This window comes from Umbelopsis ramanniana (genome assembly GCF_025399195.1).
Source record: "Umbelopsis ramanniana AG unplaced genomic scaffold K450scaffold_99, whole genome shotgun sequence".
Taxonomy (NCBI): Eukaryota; Fungi; Mucoromycota; class Umbelopsidomycetes; order Umbelopsidales; family Umbelopsidaceae; genus Umbelopsis; species Umbelopsis ramanniana.
In genome coordinates this window covers 25,357-39,433 of record NW_026252185.1, presented here as the reverse complement: position 1 = coordinate 39,433, position 14,077 = coordinate 25,357, and the positions used below count along the sequence as shown (strand labels likewise).

General features: G+C 42.6%; 7 protein-coding genes across 7 annotated transcripts; 3 read left to right on the top strand and 4 right to left on the bottom strand.

Annotated features, from left to right (window-relative positions):
* Positions 1-23: 23 nt before the first annotated feature.
* Positions 24-353, top strand: K450DRAFT_262695 (uncharacterized protein). The gene has a single exon (XM_051592520.1). The coding sequence runs from the start codon at positions 74-76 to the stop codon at positions 281-283; it is 210 nt and encodes a 69-aa protein (XP_051440265.1). The 5' UTR covers positions 24-73; the 3' UTR covers positions 284-353.
* A 1,989-nt stretch (positions 354-2,342) lies between these two features.
* Positions 2,343-4,488, bottom strand: K450DRAFT_262693 (uncharacterized protein). Its single transcript, XM_051592519.1, has 4 exons — positions 4,333-4,488; positions 3,914-4,249; positions 2,598-3,819; positions 2,343-2,525 (listed from the first exon to the last, which is right to left on the bottom strand). The coding sequence occupies exons 1-4, from the start codon at positions 4,387-4,389 to the stop codon at positions 2,455-2,457; spliced, it is 1,686 nt and encodes a 561-aa protein (XP_051440264.1). The 5' UTR covers positions 4,390-4,488; the 3' UTR covers positions 2,343-2,454.
* Positions 4,489-5,051: 563 nt separating this feature from the next.
* K450DRAFT_262686 (uncharacterized protein) lies at positions 5,052-7,026 on the top strand. Its single transcript, XM_051592518.1, has 6 exons — positions 5,052-5,376; positions 5,454-5,962; positions 6,040-6,177; positions 6,250-6,326; positions 6,395-6,530; positions 6,601-7,026. Exons 1-6 carry the CDS (start codon positions 5,266-5,268, stop codon positions 6,941-6,943), a joined length of 1,314 nt encoding a protein of 437 aa, XP_051440263.1. The 5' UTR covers positions 5,052-5,265; the 3' UTR covers positions 6,944-7,026.
* An 83-nt stretch (positions 7,027-7,109) lies between these two features.
* On the bottom strand, positions 7,110-8,144 carry K450DRAFT_181125 (uncharacterized protein; the record flags this gene model as incomplete). The annotated part of the gene is made up of 5 exons (XM_051584356.1): positions 7,110-7,259; positions 7,332-7,597; positions 7,669-7,742; positions 7,806-7,949; positions 8,032-8,144. The coding sequence occupies 5 exons, from the start codon at positions 8,142-8,144 to the stop codon at positions 7,110-7,112; spliced, it is 747 nt and encodes a 248-aa protein (XP_051440262.1).
* An 816-nt stretch (positions 8,145-8,960) lies between these two features.
* K450DRAFT_262679 (uncharacterized protein) lies at positions 8,961-10,536 on the bottom strand. The gene is made up of 8 exons (XM_051592517.1): positions 10,322-10,536; positions 10,236-10,241; positions 10,061-10,140; positions 9,952-9,970; positions 9,766-9,858; positions 9,547-9,666; positions 9,352-9,459; positions 8,961-9,282 (listed from the first exon to the last, which is right to left on the bottom strand). Exons 1-8 carry the CDS (start codon positions 10,442-10,444, stop codon positions 9,238-9,240), a joined length of 594 nt encoding a protein of 197 aa, XP_051440261.1. The 5' UTR covers positions 10,445-10,536; the 3' UTR covers positions 8,961-9,237.
* A 568-nt stretch (positions 10,537-11,104) lies between these two features.
* Positions 11,105-12,104, top strand: K450DRAFT_262671 (uncharacterized protein). Its single transcript, XM_051592516.1, has 3 exons — positions 11,105-11,167; positions 11,235-11,433; positions 11,528-12,104. Exons 1-3 carry the CDS (start codon positions 11,156-11,158, stop codon positions 11,827-11,829), a joined length of 513 nt encoding a protein of 170 aa, XP_051440260.1. The 5' UTR covers positions 11,105-11,155; the 3' UTR covers positions 11,830-12,104.
* K450DRAFT_262665 (uncharacterized protein) lies at positions 11,993-13,845 on the bottom strand. Its single transcript, XM_051592515.1, has 9 exons — positions 13,713-13,845; positions 13,494-13,647; positions 13,326-13,420; positions 13,171-13,262; positions 12,998-13,096; positions 12,861-12,929; positions 12,684-12,776; positions 12,383-12,614; positions 11,993-12,313 (listed from the first exon to the last, which is right to left on the bottom strand). The coding sequence occupies exons 1-9, from the start codon at positions 13,830-13,832 to the stop codon at positions 12,116-12,118; spliced, it is 1,152 nt and encodes a 383-aa protein (XP_051440259.1). The 5' UTR covers positions 13,833-13,845; the 3' UTR covers positions 11,993-12,115.
* Between the last annotated feature and the right edge of the window lie 232 nt (positions 13,846-14,077).

Here is a 14,077-nt window from a genome sequence, read left to right as displayed (position 1 = left end):
AACATGTCCGTGGACAACAAATTTTAGAGACCATGTTCGCCTAGTACGGAAAAGTAACCACATCTGAGGACGAATGGAGCCACACTACAGTTGTGTTAGGAACGACACGCAACTGTTAGTTGGCGGAATGAGGACGAGGATGTGGTGGCCTCCCTCCCAAACAAAAGAAAGATCACAAAAAATTAAGTTAGAAGTTGACCCTCCCAGGCCACAAAGGCGAACATGCTGGCGTGGCATAGAGATCTGGGATACATTAGATAGAAAATTTTTATTATTTATATGACTGAGAATAAAAGCGTGGCTCTAGAGCCTATAACCACATCCTCGTCCTCATTCCGCCAACTAACAGTATAAATACATAAGGTCAAGCTTTATACATATGAACAGCAGTCTATAGGGTTATACAAGGAGGTGGAAGGGTGCTATGCTACAGGGATCTAAGAATAAAAGCTGACATAAAGCTATACAATAATAGTAGCATTGAAAAGCGTGAGTTGAGTTATATGCTGGTGGTTGACTGACGCGTCTAGAAGCCTGACTTTTGGCTATATTGAGGGTAGGATGCCTGGTATTGGCCGCCGACGTACTGGGTTGGACCGTTGTACTGCACGTTTTGTTCGTAAACATCGTCTACTACTACTGGAGCGTTAACCTAAAGAGAAATGGTTGTTGTGAATAACGGGGTATGCCTATTTGGTAGTCCCACAATGAAAGCATACCTGGTAATTGTTGGTGACTCTGGAAAGGTTATAGAAGATGCAAATACCGATAGCCAGGGCTTCAGGAACGGAGTCAAAGCACAACTGAACGATTTCACTAGTAGCAATAACGCTAGTGGACGGAACAATAATAGCAATCACATCATATGTTGCACGAACAGCAGCAATGATGCCAAGAATGATAAGCATAAAGGCGGTGCTGGGATCGCGAGCTCTTGCGGAGTTCATGAGGACCAAGAGAATGAAGACAACACTTGCAACAAGAAGCATGACTCTTGAAACGTCGCGGAGTGTGACACCAAGGGAATAGTCGTCTGCATTCATCATCTCAACAATACCGACGATACCCAAAATTTGACCAACCAAAGCAATCAACAGACTGAGTCGCAGGGTTCTGTCCACAAGCATAGGCATAATTTGACCAGGATAACACCGGATACGAACCCAATAAGTGAGAGTTCGGAAAAGGGTGAACAAGACAAAGACAGAACCGACTTTGCTAAGGATTTCCGTGATAAGGATAAAGGTTGAGCTTGGATCATCGATTCGCGTCCAAACAATTTTCATAACTTCAGAGATAGTTCGAATAACTTTAGGGGAGGTGTTAGCTTTTAGAAATGGGATTGATGCCTTGATATGCATGGTACTTACGCGCAAGTTTGACTAGATACAAGTAGGGCTCGAAAAGACCGCTGGTGAAGTATCGAATGCCAATACCTACAAGTTCCACACCGAATACAAGACTAAATTGAAACACGTTAAATTGCTGTCAAACCATTTATCGCTGATGTTCAGTAACTTACGCTGCAATAACGGAGGGAACGAGAGTTGGGGTAGCGATAAGGCTAGAGACAGAAGACATTATTTGGAAGTTGTTTTCGTGATAATATATTCTCTTGCTTGTATTAATCGGTGGTATTTATATTGCCAACGAAGTTTGAGGATAAAGGTTGAGCATTACGGACAGTACGGTGAATTACTTCCAGAATTGGTAATTTTGTTGAGGTGCGGTCAAAAAAGCTTAGCTGCGCCTTGGCACACAAAGTAGCTTTGATGCAAGGCTGAAAATGCTCAAAATACTTGATATAGAAAATAAATACCGTTGAAAGAATCTTCTTTCCATTCCTATAGAATTACGCGAACCAAGGCACTTCAAACTGCCCATGCAACTGAAAATTTTCGTAATGCACTCGTCCCAGCGAGGTTTTTTTTTTTTTTTTTTATAGGTAAAAGGTGGCTTTTAAAAGCGCGAGTATCAGGGCAAATGAAATTGAAACTTCTCTTGATTTGGCTGATTCAGGCCGCTCAAGGTGGTGACTTTTAAACTTTTCACTCTCTTGGCGGTTGGCACACACTTCGTCACGGTAGGAAAAAATAAGCAGCTTTACAACAGTGATTGTAACACACAAACATATAATTCATCAGCTTTGAGCCGATGTTTATTATTACAAAGGGGTTTGGAGTTCAATCAAAGTAGGTACGGACAGTGGATTAGATCTCATGATCATTGAAGTGGTGTGCAAATTTGGTTTTCTATGGTAATTTACAAAAAAAAACTTATATGCTACAAACTATCATTGAAGAGAAGTATAAACTACAGAGAAATAAAGACAATTAGAATGAAGGGAGAGGGGGTTTGTATATATAACATCTGAATTGGTTGCGAATCTATATGTGTTGGTGATTGATATGCTCTAAAGTTGCATGGGAGTGGGGGTGGGGTGGTTATATGTAATTATGGATCCTGCTTTACAGAGGATGATGGATCGATTTTTGTTGAATGGTTGGGAAACATGTTGTGTATTACTGTGAGGAAAATAAAAGGGTCAGTGATCTCGTCCGGATAAACTTTGACTAAACATGGAGTATTTAACCTACTTTTGGTTGTCTCCGGATCTAGTGAACTTGACCGTCTTGATCTCCCAGTGTGCTGTGGCGTCAACAGAAGATTGTGTTCCTTTTGCTTACGCTGTACTTCTGCCTGCATTGTTTTCCGCAGAGTAAATCCGGGTTCGTCACTCTTTCTACGGATGACAGGGTCTGTACTTCTCATGGTTTCATCGTCCGTCATGGATCGCGTTGGCACCACTTGTTGACTGGAACTTCTAGATCCATGCAAACCTCTTCGATGACCTCGAGCACTTGCTGGTCGGAACAGGTTGGCGTGGTCGGGAATAACAACAATACCAGCTGCAACACTAACTCGTCTACCGGTTGGGTTGAGGATAGGTCGCTTGGGTAGGATGGAAGATGGAAGTTGATTCTCTTCAGGGTTGGGTGGTGGGGTGACTGAAGTCGGTCGATCTCGAATGCGCTCCCATTGTGCTCTGTTTTCCGCTAAAGTGTCCAAGTAGGTGGATGCGGCTGGAAGAAATTCAGCGAATGCTTCAAAGTAGGGCTTGACGACAAAATCACTGAACTTGAGCGATACGTTTTGTTGCGTGGCCTCATCCCTATCCATACCGGGTGATACAGCCAGGCCATGCAATTTCTCAGCATCTCCTTGCCGAAAGAATTCTTGGATAACAAGGTCTGACCATTGCTGACATAGTGGCCAAGGTCGAACAGTATTACTAATATCAGCGGCGTGTAATAAGATATTGCAAAAAGTTTGCCGTTGTTTATCGTCCAAGTCTACACCCGATGACCTTATATCAAAAGGTTCATTCACTATAGGCGGTTGAAGCGTAGGTCGACCATCATTCGCTGTGCTTACAGACACTTCCTCCATGTGGCGGTTCAATGAATGTATGTCCGTTGCAGGTGGCTGTGCATCGCCTTCAATATTATCCTCTTCGGAATCCCATTCGTCGTCAGAAGGAGTGATGTGTTCTATAAGACTTCCTAGCTGTTCTTGGAGTTCATAATGGAATATCATATCCGTTGCAAGAATCATTTTAATAATAGAAGATCGGAACTGTTGCTCTGTGACAGTTTTTCCAGCTTCTTGTGATACTTTCTTCAGTCGGCGCAGCAATTGGTGGTGCGTTAACAGGTCCATGGTTAATGTGCAGGAGTGGGATTCCAAGACCGAGGTATTGTTATACCGTACAGCTAAATCCGATTTTCGATTCACTTGATACACATTGTTATAGCCGGGCTAAATTAAGACATAAAGAAAAATTTTCTGTTAGTGCACTTTTTTCTTCGTCTTGGGTGACAAATTGTGGTTCAACTGCCACATTTTAACATACATGGCCTATGTCGTGACACAAAGCGGCAATCAAAAGAGCACCGATGTCCAGTGTTGAAAGATATTGTGTAGCGTGCAAGTCGATGACCATATAGTATATAACAGCCGTCACATCGACAGCATGGAAAAAGGAGTGATATGGGTTGTTGAGATAGCCATGATCAACATCAATTATAAAGTCAAGAAGTTGCGATGCCGTTGCGCCAATGGCGGTATCGAGTTTCAAAGCTACAAACATTCCAAGCACGTAACCGTAAAGCTCAGCGCGCGATTTCGATAAAGCTTCGAATTCTGATGTGATTTTGAATGAAGTTCCATTTATGAATTTTATCATAGTCTGTGAGAATTATTAAATTAACCAATGAGTATCGAGGTGAGGGCGTGTTGAATTTATGAATGTAAAACGTTGTATATATATACCCTTTCGACTATAAACAAGTCCTCCGCTGCAAGAGAGTTGTGCCTCAATACCAACATGGCAGTCGATTTGATCAGTCAGTGAAGTAGAAAGAGAGCAGTAAAGGGTTGTGGGTGAGGGAAATGTTGAGTTTTAAATTGTCTCTCACCTGCGTCCGTTATCGCTAGAGAAAAGAGTCCCGTTAGAACAAAAAAAAAATATAGCCAAATTAAAGAGATCGTCATGCTGCTTTTACCCTGCTGGCCAAAAGTGTCTTTATCATAAAGAGGTTCTCCTTTTGTTTAGCATGAATGTATGAAGCCTTTTGTCAACCAGTGTTGGTATGGACCGCTGTGAGTGTTCTTAATTTTCCATGTAGAAATACGTTGGTTTCTAATATCGGTTGGATATACATGGAGTTTTTCATATTTACCTCAAGGCTCGATATTAGATAAGGTGGCATTGCAGTACCTTGCATAGTAATTTAATAAACGAGCTACGTGATAAGGAAGTAAAACTTGAGTCTCCAGAAGGGAATTTACCCTTACTTGGCTTTTCATTTTTGTTCTTTTCGTGTTCAGGAAGACTTCATTTTTCTTCCATTGTTTGCTGAAGCCGATCCCATCATCATCGGCCACGCGATGACGTCAAAACAACCCAACCAATAATTTCCGCTTTTGGTTTACCTACCTCAATTGCTCTCTGAGCGGTGTTACCGCTTGGTAGTCGCTGAAGAATGAAAGAAGGCTTTATCATTGACTAAAAGACGACTACTAAGGATGAACAAGTGAATTTAAATTTGCATTAAAGAAACGAAAGCATGGTTTAAGTTGGGAGTGAATGGAAGCGCCTTGTGACGTTGGAACCAGCCAGTAAACTCGTAAAGATTTCAATTGGCAAAAAAACTGTGTGACCGAAACAAGATACTCACTCGGTTTCTTCCGCAATACACACGAATGCCACCACAATCACCGCATTTTTGGTGCCACCAATGCCAAAGGGAAGTGCAAGTGCTGATGGCCCCTGATCCTATATGTCAAACTTGTAATGGCCAGTTTGTTGAACAGGTAAGTAAAGCTATGCTGGGTTTAATAACGCGATATATTAGTCATATACTCAGTGTGCTGCGCATGTCCTCGTGTAGATTGAACCTGAGAATGATCCTCGAGATTTCATTGCCCCGCTATATGAAGAAGATCCAGTTATGGGATCTACCCCGGCGTCTTACAATACTTTCAGCACAAGTGGACCTAACAGCAACGTATTTCAGTTCTTTGACTCGAGCACTAATGCGCCAGAAAACGGAGGTGCATTGTATTCCATGCTTAATGCTCTCTTAAACGGAAACCTGCCAACACCACCAGAACAACAAGAAAGAGGACCAAACAATAATAACACCTCGAGAAGTAATCCTGATGTTGGTCAACCAACACCTGGTGGTGGAGATGGAACTCGCGTTGGTAGACATCGACAACCAGTCATGTTTATGGGCAGCTTTGGCGCGGATGGAGGATTGAGATTTCGGTCGGTTCAAAGTGACCAACCATCGACTATGCCGGGTTCTTTCCATAGCTCACAAAATACCACGTATCAGAGAACAGAATCACCAAGACCAGCTGAAAACCGAGATGCGCGTACCGCCAACATGATTAAGTAGGTTTACGTTCATCGTTATCTGCGGATGTTCGACATTGCAATGACTATGGTCCTTAACCAAGCTATTTTCGAAGTCTCATTCAGATGATATCCGGATTGAGCGGATCGCCCATTAGTCTCAATTTTGGCGGTAGTGCCAATCCAGGAGATTATGTGTTCAGTCAGACTGGATTGGACAATATCATTACCCAATTGATGGAGCAGGCAAATAGGTGCGTTAGGAAATGACTTGAGGTCCTGATTACTCGTCACTGTTCTAATATTTCAATTTAAACGCCTAATAGTGACCATGCACCACCCCCGGCTACAGACGAAATAATAGACGGCTTAGAAAAGAAGAAGCTCAAGGAGACAGAACTCGGTAAGCTTTTGTCCACCTTGGAAGGTATTGAGCAATCGAACGATTCACTTACATTGCTTGACGTATAGAAAAATACGCACATTGCGCCATTTGTACAGACGATTTCAATCTGAATGAGGAAGTGACGATATTGCCGTGTGAGCATGGATACCACGCAGACTGTATCACGCCTTGGTTAAAAGTAAATGGCACTTGTCCTGTCTGGTAAGTGTCACATATTTGGTCTACCATATTCATTAACAAACGGAAATGCTAACTGATTGAATGTTTCAAGCCGATACTCGTTGATCACTGGTCAATTACCAAAAGATACGCCATCAGAAACAGCGCACAACACATCGAATACCACCGAAGCAAGCACATCCAATCAAAATCAAACGACGTCTAGCCAAACATCACATCCAACATCCGATTCAAGGACTACTACCTTTTCTTGGGAGTCGACTATTCCAGGAGCGTTTAGATGGGGAGGTAGTAGCAACAACCAAACGCAGCAGCAACAAGATAGCCATCCGAACTCGGACAATACCAACCATAACGCTGGCGCCAATGGAAACAATCCATCGTCGTCTTCTAGCAATCCGAACCCTCCTTCCGGCCCTCTTGACTTGGATTGATAAAGAAATTGTTTGGTTATATACATATGTTGAAAAAGATGGTGAAGATTCAAAATGTTATTGTATTTTTTTTGTTCTTGTATAATGTTTCCTATCTATATTGCAAAAAAAAAAAGAAAAAAGTGGGGATATTGTCGAACTCGCGCTTTGCAGTCTTCAGGTTTCGCTACCGTTGCGTTCTTGAGAAGACAGCGGCGCCGTAGTGCTTTTTGAGATTGAGTACCACTAGGGTTGTAGAAATAGCTAAGATAACAACCTGGATGACAATAGCGTAAACGCAACCTAGAGACACAGACTCTGACGCATTGAGTAACATCTGTACAAGAAAAGAGGTTTCGGACGATTTAGATACGCGGATCGACGGCCATGCGAAGAACAAAATACCTACCGCGTATGAGACTCCAAAATGACTTGCCAGCACCCAAGCGCCTTGCAGGATTCCTAACAGTGTTGGTAGATTGAGATATGCTTCGAAGGCGATCATCATCCATGTTATATGTTGTAACGACGTCAAAGAAGTGTTAATGGCTGAGATAAAGAATAGAGTAGCTTTTGGACACGACGGACACATGATGACGCCAGGTTGAATCGTTTGTACAAGGGTGGAAATGTAAGTGACCAATGCACTTGTCAATCCAAACCCGAAGCCAGAGACTAAGGCACAAAAAGGAAGAGGTCAACGATGATGAGAGTAAAGTTACATGATGGTCTAACGCGATTCTCACCAAAAGCAAATACAGAGCGATTGTATCGTGATTTGGGGTTTTTGGATACGATCATTAGCCCTTTTTCTGCTCGACTTTTACATATAATCAGTATGTTGGAATTCCGTTGACTGCTTGTGACTCTGAACCGGACTTACTGCAAAAGCTTGAACAATGCCCATCGAAATAGTTCCTGCAAAATAACACTGTGCAGGATTGTAACTGCGTTCATATCACGGGCCGGTGTTGCAGCAAACCATATGACTGAAGATAATAATATAGCGATCAACCAAAAGAATGCACTGAGCGCATATACCAAACGGAATGTCAGATGAGCGGGCCCAACATATAGCGGTTTCGATAGTCTTATGAATTCGTCCGTACCTGCACACCATGAGTAGAACGAGTTGGGCATCTCGGGAAATGTATAAGAAAAATATGCTAAGGAGTGGTCCATATGCAGTGAACATGCATCCAAAGAATGAATACAGCGACATGTTCTTGATGAGAGCCACTGGACATGGAACGACACTTTGGCCAGAATTGTTAAAAGTTTCATCATCCGCTCCCAGCCCAGGCAAGCAGTCCGAAAAATAGAAGGCAAAAAAAGATGTAAGGAAGGTAGCCAGTAACCACAATGGAAGACACCACATTTGTATGAAAAGCCTAATATTACAGTCTACTATTGCAGTCCAATACATACTTCAAAGTATAATATCATATTGACTTACAGTATAGTCGATGGAACAATGCCTTCAGTGTTGCTGATCTTCCAGAGCTGAAACGAAATTGCACGAGAAGAAAAAAAATGTTCAATAAATGAGTATGTTTATTTATGAGAACTGAGTAGCAGCACTTTGGGCTTTTCGAACTGATTGAGGAGCGAATGGTGTAGGGGCTTTGGACCACTCAAGTAGTAAGCACAGTATGATGGTAGCGTCCGGAAGAGATAAAAATGCATGGTGGGGGATACCACAAACATCCGTTATTACCAAATTTTTGAACTCATTTTTAACAGGTTTATGGGTAATTCGCATGTTTCCATCGGTCAATGCCCCGAGAAGTTTCAATAAGCCTTGTACATTTTAATCCTGCTCACACAGCCCTCTGCATAAAAAAGAGGTATTACAAACGCTGAGTGCCATACTTGGGTACTGGCAGCTGGTCTCCAAACATTTCCGAAAAGTTTGCCCTATAGTGCCAATCTCCTACTTTCTATGATACTCATAATTTTTTTAGGTACCATTGCATGTAAAGCCATCAATTGTAACCAAACACAGGGCAGAGAACAACTAAGATGTGCCAATTAAATATATAGAAGCGAAGGGAAGAGGATGACCATAATTTACGCTATTGCAGGTGTGTAAGACGTTGAAGGCAAAAAAGGCGTAAGGCGTGGTTGATAGAAAACATGAATGGGCTTTGTACGTGTTGGAATGGATTGGTGACCGTTTGTAATTAGTTTGTTAAGGCGGAGAAAAAATGGAAATAGGCAGATGGGTTTCACCAGCTGGTATCCATGAGCAAATGTATGCCGAGGTAAACGGGGTAGGGTGGAGTTGATGATTGGAAAATATAGGGTCCATGGTATTACAGGATGATACAGCATCCGGTATCATCTTTTTGCTTTTGAATCTGTTCAAGGGTAACATCAGCTTCTAAACTCTCTAACTATACGTTTAGGGAGCGAAAAGAAATACTTACCAGGCCAGCTCTGACGGCAATATCAAATACTTTTTGAACACCTTCACCAGTCAACGCGCTGCATTCTATATAAGAACGGGCGCCAATGTTCGATGCCACAATCTCCGCCTGATGTTAAGTAAATGGGAGAGATAAATAAACGCAGATCAACTTTCTGCTGCTCTTCCGAATATGCAAGGCCACACGTTTTCTTACCTCTCGTGGGTGAACAAATGTGTTGTCGTTGCGTCTGGCGTCTTGTGGCCTTAAATCTTTCTTGAGGCCCACTAGTATTATCGGTACACCGGGACACTCTTTGTTAACTTCCTCGATCCACTAGCAGATTGGTTGAATGTTTTAACATGGGTTATCGTGGCGATGATTGTAACTCGCCCTTTTCTTGGGGGGTTACGGATAAGAGTGTGGGAAACCTACCTCCGAAGTAACATTTTCCAGTGAATCTTTTGTGTCAATAGCAAATGATATCAAGACGACGTTGGCTCCAGGGTACGAATGGATCCGAATTCTCTAAATAATTAATGATGGATCAGTATGGGCCCATATATTTTGTATCATTGGAACTAATGCATAAAATGGCCGAAAGGGTAGCATATCACCTACATCGTATTCTTCTTGGCCGCTAATATTGAAGAGATTCGTGAATGCAGTTAGGCGATCAAATCTTAAACTTTTAGCTCTACTACATCCATAATAAGAAAAGAAAACTCACGCCGTATCCCAAAGAGCTAGCTCTACCGTCTTTCCGTCTACTTGTACTGTATGAACATAGTTATCGAATACTGTCGGTATCTAGAAATGGAAAGGGTTGTATTTTTTGGGTGAAAGTCAGACGATAGAGGATTCTTAAAGCTCTATCAAAGTTAACAACATCGAGAACTACTAACATGAGCCTAAGGTTGCAAGGGCACAAATGTCAATGTCAGTGGATCAACCTTTCCGGTAAGAAAAAGTACTGCGAAAGCGGCTTTACCCTTGAAAACGTGCCATATTTGAAAACATGAAGCACCGAGGTTTTGCCGCAAGCTCCGTCGCCTACAATGACCAGCTTAATCCGTGGGACATGGTCTGATTGTATTTTGGATTTGGACGACATTAGCCGAGATTCAGTTCAGTGAAGGTAGGTTGAGAGAGAAAGAGAGGGAGGGAGGAAGCGTGGTTGAGGCTGCGCACTCTATATACTCTGGCTGGGCAAGGGGACAGGACAGGCGAGCAGGCCAAAAGAGCATCGTTTGCTTGAACTTTGGCCAATCACACGCCAGGTCTACGTTAAATTTGGGCATCCGCCATTTAGGTTGTGCACAAAAATGCAGCACTAAAAAAAACCCTACAAACGTAGAACGTTGGGGTCATTCTTTTTAATAAATAGTAAATTTTCTTTTTCTGTCAACTGCACGGCCTTCATCTCAGTGTCAGATATATGATAATATGAGCTTCTTATCAATGGCTTCAGATCTCCCATTTGCGATACCAGCACGCTGATGAAAATGGTATCTACAATCAACTGGACAGCCACACGTCAAATAAGTACATGTCGCCAAGTATTAGGCTTTGCCACCACAAGCTGGATCTGCTTATAGTGGAAGGATTGCCAAGCCTAATAGAAGTTTCGATCATCAATTTCTCTTCAGCCTCGTCATGTTGATTGTGGCAAAGGATTGGAACTTTACCAAACAGAAAAGAGGCTTGAGCCCATGCTGATTGACAGTCTTTTTGTGTGCTTCACAGTCCGCTCAATGTCATTGGCTCATTTCAGGCACCCCAGCGCTTGTATCCTCCACCCTTTGTTTTTTCCTTCAATTTCTAAATGCCTCGCCAGGTAAGATCCATGCATAGAAGTGACCCACTGTTTTGGTTTCATTCATTGACCATACCTGTACATTTAGACTCGACGATCCGCACCTGCTCGTGCTCCTGCTCCTCAAACCCAGCAGACCCGTCAGGCACACACTGCGCCTGTTCGTCAGCAACCCGTTCAGCACCAAGCCCCACCTGCTCCTCAACAGCATGCTATGACTCCTGCTGCTCCTGCTCCATCAGCCATAGCTCACCCAGCCCCTCAGCAACCAGGTCTTTTTGCTCAAAGTTAGTATCAAAATTTATGTTTTTGACTACCACGGTGGTGGTTGAGTGGCTTGGAAGTTCATTTTCACTCACACCTATTGTTTCATTCTCACAGTGGCCACTACAGCTGCTGGTGTAGCTGTCGGTTCAGCTGCCGGACACGCTATCACTGCTGGCGTTTCTTCCATGTTCGGTGGAGGTGGTTCTGAGGAACCGCAACAACCTCAACAACAGCAACAGCAATACCAACAGCCACCTCAACAGGTCTTCCAACAACAGCCAACTGGTGCTGCTTCCTGTGAGGCCGATGCCCAAGCCTTCACCAAGTGCCTTCAAACCAGTAACAATGATGTTACTGCTTGCCAATGGTACCTCGACTCCCTTAAGGCATGCCAACAAATGGCTGCTAACTATTAGACAAAATAAATAGATTGCTTAAATACACCTCTTTTTTTTTCTGTGGCTAATTTGCATCCATTGTTGATAGTTTATCATTATGTTTTGCAAGCCCAACTCCATAAAAAGAATCCCACAGTAACAAACAGAAGACATTCTTAAAGTTTGCGCTACGTACTACACTGCTCAATGCCTTGACGTATAAGAAAGGAAAAATAAGAGCATTCACATCCTCTTTTGTTGGCCGTGAAAATATACATTGGGCGAATTTGTTATGTTTTATATAAAAGCGAAAAAGTTCACTTGTCTACTTGCGGAACGGATCAAAATGTAAGTCAAACTGCACCCATGGTTTGTAGCTGCTATCGTTGACGTTTTGGAACTCGTGGTCGAGATGCTCATCTCTGGCCTCGTTCTTCTTGCTTCGCTGGCCATAGACACCACCTAGATGACCGTACTGGGCCATCAAAGAATCCTCAACCTTACTTTGGCACTTTGGCTTGGGCTAGCAAATTTTCGCCGGACATTAGTACTGAGTCAGAGGCAACATATGAAAGTTAAAAACACTGCCTACCTCAATAACGACAGATGTGAAATCCGGAGGCAATCCATAGCGCAGTACAGATTCGACAAAGATTCGAAGCGCTTTAAGATGAACCCATGATGAGAACACTTCACTGAAATTGGTCTTTGCAAGTCGGATGATGATTTGTTGCTGCTCTCGCTCTGAGGTAATCGTCTCCTCTGCTTCCTTCTTTTGCTTTTCCATAGCGTTTTCGTCATATTGGAAATCCCTGACAATGAATCTGATGCATCGACTTTAGTCACCACTGCATGATTTAGCACATGTCGTGTTTGAAAAAAAAAGACCCTACCTCTCCTCTCTTGCTTTATGAGTGAATTCTTCAGCAACACGTTGGAATAGGGTAACGGTGAATAATGCATATTCGTCATCCTCAGCAACTTTACTAAGAGATCGAAAAGTAACGTCAGCAAACCTTGCATAGAAGCATTCTAACGTTGTATATAAACACGCCTTGCTCTCAACTTACACTGAGGATCGGGGAACAATCATTTGAGTCAACGTTTCATATGTGCTGTACCAACGCTTCACAAGAGACCTAAAAGCAATTGAGTTGTCAGATGTGATGTAAACGTGATCAGTCTCAAACGAGATATAAAAATTTACTTTGGTACTGCTACAACAAGTGTAGTGAGATAATCCGAGTTGAGCACACAGTGTTCTTTCTTAACTATGCCATTGAGATTCTTTACGGAAAGGTTTCCGCTGCGAGAACAGCGTAGTTAGTACACAACACGAAAATACAAAAATCAAACACAAAATCGTTGTTTGTCACTCACGTCTCCTTGCGTTGTAAAGCCTGCAAAGCGCTTTTCGTTTGGGTATAGCTATTCATCTTATTCTTCAGGACATTGTCAGCAGACACCATATCCTATTGAACAAGGCGTTAGAGATCGATCTTCTGCACACAGTTGATTTGTTCTGCTTGACAAACCTGATGCAATAACTCTGTGGTTTCTTGCAAAGACTTGTCAGTTCGATACTTCATTGTATTCCACTGGAAACTCTTAACATAGGCATCAACATCCTCTACAAAAACGACACGTCGTTAGTCATTAGCTTATATCAAAACTGAATTACCACCAGTAAGAACGATACGTACTGTCATTAACCTTGAGACAGCTAGCTAATTCGTTTTGCTGGTCCTTCAACAGGGTACGCATAAGGTCGACAATCTTGTTCACAGACTGCTCAAAAGTAATGTCGTATTTCACCAATTCATCAGACAGAAGAACAAGGGCGTCAAGTGTACCAATCTAGGCGTTTGATAGCGGTGAGTACGTGCATTGGTGGTTCCCAATTCTTTGTTTTTCATACTTACTTTGAACTCTGGAATGCTGAACGAATAAGTGTTTGCAAATTCAGCCAATTTTCCTTTGAGATTCTGGAAGGTATTTTGTCTGTTGCCTGATGCTGGCACCGACACTAGATGGTAGTCCATGTTGAATAAGAGACAAAAGCGCAAGTTTGAGACTCCTACGGCCTGAAGAGATTTTGCCTGCTTGGGTTGGTAAACCCAGCCCAGCAAAGCAATAGCAGTGCGCAAATACGAGAAATCAAGAACCAAGACGCAGCACAATGTATTCATTAGATCGTAATAAAAACTTCCATGACTTTATATGAAGAGAAAGGCGGGTCTCCACGTATGATAGCAATAATCTTACGCATACCATGTTTTGCAGACCC

What these genes read in the sequence shown, in the direction of transcription:
- K450DRAFT_262695 (XM_051592520.1), top strand. Translation starts at nt 74, where the DNA reads ATGGAGCCACACTACAGTTGTGTTAGGAACGACACGCAACTGTTAGTT.
- K450DRAFT_262693 (XM_051592519.1), bottom strand. Translation starts at nt 4,389, where the DNA reads ATGTTGGTATTGAGGCACAACTCTCTTGCAGCGGAGGACTTGTTTATA. An exon ending in ACTTGTTTATAGTCGAAAGG is followed by an intron (nt 4,250 to 4,332) that starts GTATATATATAC and finishes TAATTCTCACAG; the next exon opens with ACTATGATAAAATTCATAAA. An exon ending in TGTGTCACGACATAGGCCAT is followed by an intron (nt 3,820 to 3,913) that starts GTATGTTAAAAT and finishes GTCTTAATTTAG; the next exon opens with CCCGGCTATAACAATGTGTA.
- K450DRAFT_262686 (XM_051592518.1), top strand. Translation starts at nt 5,266, where the DNA reads ATGCCACCACAATCACCGCATTTTTGGTGCCACCAATGCCAAAGGGAA. An exon ending in TTGATGGAGCAGGCAAATAG is followed by an intron (nt 6,178 to 6,249) that starts GTGCGTTAGGAA and finishes AACGCCTAATAG; the next exon opens with TGACCATGCACCACCCCCGG. An exon ending in GCTCAAGGAGACAGAACTCG is followed by an intron (nt 6,327 to 6,394) that starts GTAAGCTTTTGT and finishes CTTGACGTATAG; the next exon opens with AAAAATACGCACATTGCGCC.
- K450DRAFT_262679 (XM_051592517.1), bottom strand. Translation starts at nt 10,444, where the DNA reads ATGTCGTCCAAATCCAAAATACAATCAGACCATGTCCCACGGATTAAG. An exon ending in CATTTGTTCACCCACGAGAG is followed by an intron (nt 9,460 to 9,546) that starts GTAAGAAAACGT and finishes ACTTAACATCAG; the next exon opens with GCGGAGATTGTGGCATCGAA. An exon ending in TTGCCGTCAGAGCTGGCCTG is followed by an intron (nt 9,283 to 9,351) that starts GTAAGTATTTCT and finishes ACCCTTGAACAG; the next exon opens with ATTCAAAAGCAAAAAGATGA.
- K450DRAFT_262671 (XM_051592516.1), top strand. An exon ending in ACCAGGTCTTTTTGCTCAAA is followed by an intron (nt 11,434 to 11,527) that starts GTTAGTATCAAA and finishes TCATTCTCACAG; the next exon opens with TGGCCACTACAGCTGCTGGT.
- K450DRAFT_262665 (XM_051592515.1), bottom strand. Translation starts at nt 13,832, where the DNA reads ATGGACTACCATCTAGTGTCGGTGCCAGCATCAGGCAACAGACAAAAT. An exon ending in CCACAGAGTTATTGCATCAG is followed by an intron (nt 13,263 to 13,325) that starts GTTTGTCAAGCA and finishes CTTGTTCAATAG; the next exon opens with GATATGGTGTCTGCTGACAA. An exon ending in CATAAAGCAAGAGAGGAGAG is followed by an intron (nt 12,615 to 12,683) that starts GTAGGGTCTTTT and finishes TCGATGCATCAG; the next exon opens with ATTCATTGTCAGGGATTTCC.